At 39.7% G+C, this 6,282-nt stretch overlaps 1 protein-coding gene across 1 annotated transcript in view; it reads left to right on the top strand.

Moving 5' to 3' along the window:
• The first annotated feature begins 510 nt into the window (after nucleotides 1-510).
• The window catches only part of LOC134497987 (calpain-8-like), a 58,270-nt gene continuing 52,498 nt past the window's right edge, over nucleotides 511-6,282 (top strand). The window contains exon 1 of the mRNA XM_063304054.1: nucleotides 511-852. Within this exon, the coding sequence (XP_063160124.1) occupies nucleotides 616-852 (237 nt within the window). The 5' untranslated portion in view covers nucleotides 511-615. The remainder of the gene's footprint in view (nucleotides 853-6,282) is intronic.

The following is a 6,282-nucleotide window of genomic DNA, read 5'->3' as shown; positions in this document are numbered from 1 at the left end:
CTAGTTTAGGTCCTGTTTCAAGTGCCTCATATATAAATATTTGTCTATTCTATTTTGGGTGCCCAACTTTTTAGGGTTAGGAGCCACAGTTTGCCTTTGACCTTTTATTATTGCACTGAGGCCTGCCCTCCAAAACAGTAAACGAGCCTGGGACAAAAATTAAATTTCATTTCATTTACATTTGACATACAATTCATACGATTACTCTCTGGTCATATACCTGATATGACTCATCCATCACATTAAAAATAAACATTTAGTAACAACTTTTGGAGGACTCTGGAGCCTGACTCTAAAGCTTGGATATGGATAACTATTGAGAAAGACAGGAGGAAGAGAAAGGCAACATTTACTTCTCAGAGTGGAATGAATATTACATCCTTTTCATTGCCTGTTCCATTCCATTTGCATTATGTACATATTTACCTTTGCCTGTTCCATTCCATTTGCATTATGTACATATTTACCTTGCGTCCTTTTTTTCTTCAAGGTATTGGACTGTGTAAGGTATTTGTTTGCTCCACCTCTCCCTGGCCACGCACTTGCACACTTTTCTTCTTGCTCTTAACCTTTAAGACATCTTGTACCCTTGTGTTTCACAGGGAATCTGGTGCTATGACAGGTGTAGCCCTCAAACTGGCCAGGGAAAAGGCCATCCTAGATGGTCTAGGATCTAATGGAAATGCCGTGAAATACTTGAAGCAGGATTTTGAGACTCTGAGAAGGCAGTGTTTGCACTCTGGGACTCTCTTCAAAGATGAAGAATTTCCTGCTTGCCCCTCCACTCTTGGCTATAGAGATTTGGGACCTTATTCTCCCAAAACTCAAGGGATTATTTGGAAACGACCCTCGGTAAGAATATTGTTTCTGTTGATAATTCACTGGTTTGAGATGACATTCTGCTTGCTCAAGGGGTCACCTTCAAACTCAAAACTGCTGTACTGTTTTAGCAACTCTCTGAATCTTGGAAAAGGCTTGTTTTAATATTTTTGTGATGACCTTCACCTTGATCAAATAGGTTTAATTTGGGCTGAAAATGCCAAAGCTTCATTCTGCAGTTTGTTCTTGGAAAATTGCTTAGGTTGTCAATCAAAACATCTGAAAATCTTTGGAAAGGTAGTACATCTGAATTAAGGGATGATCATTGTATTGCATAGAACTATGAACTGTGAAAATAAAAGTATTATGTTCCATTGACTGTGACTGTGTGGAATAAGAGACATCTGATAACATTCACCACTGAAAATGGCTGGAAATAATATTCTTTTAGGATTTCTTTCTGTGCTCTAGGCATTTCCGAGGCAATTCTAGTCAAATAGAGTTGAACTATTTTAGAGGCAGTAATGGTTTCAATGTGCCTTCAAAATAGAGAATGGGTTAACCCGTCTGTTGTGGTTCCATGTCATTTTCATATATTTTGTCATATATAATCTCAGATTTAAAATTACCTCCCTTCTTTTAAGTAACTGTTATGGTAAATTTTCTCTTAAATGAATATTTTCCATGCAATAAATATTAAATGAATATTTTCCGTCAAAGCATGATTTAATGTCCTCTCCAGAGAACTGCTGAGATCTTCATCATTAACAGTCAGAATTTGGAAAGCTATTTGGGAACTGCATTCAGATTGTCCTAGATTAGTCCCAGAGTTGCAAAGCGATTCATCTTGACAGTTGTAAGAACTTCTCACCTGTCCATTTTCAAAGCCACAAGAAATGAAAATAGCTTTAAAAAGCACTTATTTATTAACAACAGTGATGAATAGCATTACAAATGTCATTTAAAAAAATAACATTTTCTTCTTTTTAATCCACAGCTACTCTATTCAAAGTTTAACTTCATTCTCTCTTCTTTTTACAGACCACACAAACAATTTTGCAGGTATTTGTAGAGCATGTAACAATTCAGTACAGAAGCCTTAAGTGCTTGCATTATGTTGGATGTTATACTGTATATTTTATTTTTCTTGTGCTATTTATTAATATATAATGTCAGCAGCTGCTTTCAAACTTATGCACAGTCATTGTGTGCTTTTTTACTTCTAGCTTCAGTGTTTAGAGCTGTATAACTGACGTTTCAAACCTCTCCATAGTTTTGAATACATTTTCAGATATACAGAGGACATTGCCAAAAGGAAAATGAAAGGGGAAGGCTTCAAGGCCTTATTCATACAGAAGCAGATAACTTCTATGAACAATAATACGTATTTTATTTATTATTAAACAATCATTTGAAAGACATACACTCTTCATTCACTTGGTAATAGTTCAAAAACAATGATAATGAAAATGTGGAGTCCTTGGTGCTCTCTGAGCTTAGTTGTTTGCTTGCAGACGTTTCACTACCTGACTAGGTAACAATAGTGCTAGTGAGTGTGGGGTTTGCTCCCTGTTTATATACAGCAGCTAATGAAGTTATATACAGTAGATAATGAAAATGCATGATAATAACAACCATGCAATTGTTTTTTGGAGGGTGGAGGAGGAAATGAAAGGCAACAAGATCCTATTTTCAGTATTCAGTACAATAATTACTAGAAAGAATAATCAATTCTTTGTTTGATTTCTGAATTAAATTTCTCCAGATTCTAAGAATGATTTCTATCAAAATTAAAACAAGCATGTCTATGCCTGCATATTTTTCCCTACTGATTACTGCAGTGAAAATGAAGAATTTTGTAACATTTGCAATTGTAGAATAATTTTTGGCAATTGTAGAATGATTCTCATAGGATCTTTCTTAAACTGAATAACCTGTGGTAGAACCAAGTTTTTGATTTGCATGCTTCACTGATCAATAAATTGGAGCTGAAGCTTGCATTAAATACAGTTTATCTTCCCTGATAACTGCCCCCCTGCCACAAGAGTTTGATTTCAACATCCATAGTAGTTCAGTCAGCATGGCCAAACAGTCAGCATGGCCAAATGTAATTCCTCCTTGTCTTGAACAAGACTGAGGGAAGATAAAACTTGGCCTGACAAAGAGGCACTGCATCTGTCATCATCCTTGAATTTGGGTCCACAGTGCAAGATTTAGAGGTAAGATAGGGATCCTGTGAGGCACTGGGAGAGAAGGATTGGGAACCATTAGGTAGAACTTAGAAATTATTAGACTTCAAGTATGCTACCATTGCCAAGCCCCTCATATCCCTTTTTAGGTCCCTTATCGGTGAATACATTTTCAGCATTTCCAAATTTCAAATTTCAAGACCTCCTGCTATTTTAGGACAAGCTATTTTAGGTCCATGTAAATTGAATATAGTAATTATGCTGATATTTTGACTGTTCTGCATGATGTACTGGAGTTGGCCTGTCCTTCAGTGTAGAGCTCATTTTCCCAAACTCTGGACTTTTGCTTGTAAGCCAGTTGATTATTTATTCCATCTCTAGCCTGTAGCTAGCTACAAACAACCAGTTGTTAGCCAAATATGCTGCCTCTACTCAAGATATAACAGCCTGGGTTTGTACAACATCTTAGACTAGATTCAAATGGGGTTGGGTGGTGTGTTGATTCAGAGAGTTGCTAGAATCCATTCTCCTAGCATCTATATATTACTAAAGCTCTTGTGTTTGGTTGTCTGTCTGTAACTTTCAATTGGGTAAAATGGTGCAACATTTTTTGAATCAATGTACCTCAAATGGGCTAACTTAATGAATGCATCCAAAATCCGGGAGACATTACTCCTGTGGGATTGAAATTTGGCAAAGTTGTGGCCGCTTTAGTACCACCTTCTGACTATACTTCTGAGAAACCCATAGGTTGCATGGTGCAAGGGAAGAGGGGAGGGGTGTATCCCTTCCCTCTTCCTCTCCTCCCTCTGGGCCCTGCGGCTAATAAGCTGGCATCAAGGCCTGACGGATGAGCAGCAATTGGCTGCTTGGAACCAAGGCCAAAATTTGACATCTCTTAACAGCAGTGGGCAGCAAGGGAAGGATGATGAAGCAACTCAGATGCCTGGCTGGGGTGCCGGCAGTTGACGGGTGAGCCCTCTTTCTCCCTGGAGGGAGGGGGCCCTTGGGTACACGCCAGGATGGGGAACGGGGGTGCAGTTTTCCTTGCAGTCTGCTGCTCCCTTTATTCCCCCTCCCCCCAGCAAGAGCCTCGTGTGGCGCAGAGTGGTAGGCGGCAGTATTGCGACCAAAAACTCTCCCCACAACTCAAGTTTGATCCCAGCAGAAGCTGGATTCTTGGGTAGCCAGCTCAGGTCGACTCAGCCTTCCATCCTTCTGAGGTCGGTAAAATGAGTACCCAGCTTGCTGGGGAAGGTGACGACTGGGGAAGAACCCGCTATAGTCTGCCAAGAAAACGTCATGAAAGCGGTGTCCCTCCAAAGGGTCAGACATGACTTGGGGCTTGCACAGGGGACCTTTCACCTTTCAGCCCCCAGCAAAGTGGCAGACAGTTCTGCAGGTCAACTGAGAAGGAGGAGTGATTTTTTTATTGTAAACCGCCCACCGCTCTTGGGAGGGAGATGGGCGGTAATAAAGTTCGATCAATAAGTTTGATAAATAAATAAAATAAAATTTCCAACGCGCTCTACCAGTTCTCTATCAGCTTCCCACAAGCAATAGGGAAGCCATCAGGAAGTAGGAAGTTGTTCCTGTTCCCACTGCTTTTTTGCCTGCCTGTGGTCATTCTATTTCTCTGTTTAGGTAAGAAAGTATCTCTGAAAGGATGACCCGACTGGCTACAGGTTGTCTAGTATTATATAAACCTAGCAATATGAACTGAAACTAAAGAGGCAGGAACCAGTGTTTCACAGGCTAGACGAAACCCTCCAGTAACCAATCAGTGCAATTTTCACTAATTTGAAAAGATGGGAGGAAAAGGCTTAGAATTTAATACCTGAGAGGGAGGGGTGTGTGAGAGAGAGATCTTGTTTTTTTATTTTTGTGTCAGGAAATAAGTGGATATTCTCCCTCTCTCTCTCTCTATATATATATATGCATGCATGCATGCATGCATGCAGTGATGTGCTGTTTAACAACTAGCTCTGCCGGTTCCATTGCCACAGATGTGCCCCACCACTAGCAGCCGAACAGCTAATTGGCTCCCTAGATGCTGTGGCTCAGCTCTGTTCTCAGCCAGCTCACAAATTTCCAGAAAATATAACAACAGGCCCACACGAACCAGATCAAGGTATCTCCAACATACCACGCATATATGGCTTCTGTCTTTTCTGCAATAAAACAACATCTAGCCATGTGTCTATGGGGTTCTACTATAAACAAATTATTTATTTATTTGGTGGATTTATATTGCCACCCATCTCACATATATAACTCTGGGCAAACATTATAATACCCATAGCAGCCAGCAGTAAAGAAATTATAAAGCCATAATAAAGCAGTCAGCATAACCAAGGAACAGGCCCCATCCCGGACCCAGGGGCCCAGAGCCACGTGATTTACAGCATGAAGCGTTTAGAAAATCAAGGTTTATTGTCATGCCTGACATGAAATCTGACTTTAGCAATGCATGACTATAGGGTAACCCCTGTATAAAGGATTTTTATTGCCTCCAACAAGTATTAATTATCTGAAATGCTCAACATGAAAACTCTCCAGATAAGCCCTCCTCATTCCACCAAAATCACCTGCTAAAGGCACTTGTCCATCCAGCCCATAGGAAGCTAGGTTGGCTTTACCTGAACTTCATTCCTGCTGCTTTCCCACCCATCTGGAAGCCAACACACATGTGACTGTATGAATAAAGGCTTCCTGCTGCAGACAAGAACACTGAACTGTGAGTGCCTATAGCAACTGATGTTGTTAATGTAACATTGGTGGGTGGGGGAGAATTATCTGGAGCATTTGAGCGTTGAGCACTCTAGATAATGAATGCCTGACTGCGCTTAGGTCTCTCTTGAAAGTACACTGACTCACTTCAAGATTTGATAACATGATTCAGGGTGGCTTTAATCTTTCTATTCTCTACAATTGGGGATTTCAGTCTTTCTGTTGAAAGTATTCCATCTTGGCTTCCTTTTGTCCCCAACAGTCTACTATACAGAAAGGCACTCTTTTCAATTCAAATGGTAGATAATATGCTCAGAGCAATTTTTTCTGGTTTTCTGTCTGGACCCTGGTGGAGAATCTGTATGGATATGATTAAAAATTTAGTAGACTTTTTGTATGTGATTTTAAAACTTAAAAATCTTGAACATGTATATTGTTAAACCAATACTTGTTGCATTGGTAGAAGATTCAACTGAATAGTAACTCAATTTCAGTTATGTTGATTGTCTTGTGTGTATAATTTTGGATATTCCTTTCAATTATT

The sequence above is a fragment of the Candoia aspera genome, chromosome 1 (genome assembly GCF_035149785.1).
Source record: "Candoia aspera isolate rCanAsp1 chromosome 1, rCanAsp1.hap2, whole genome shotgun sequence".
Taxonomy (NCBI): domain Eukaryota; kingdom Metazoa; phylum Chordata; class Lepidosauria; order Squamata; family Boidae; genus Candoia; species Candoia aspera.
This window is presented reverse-complemented; position numbering and strand designations above follow the sequence as displayed.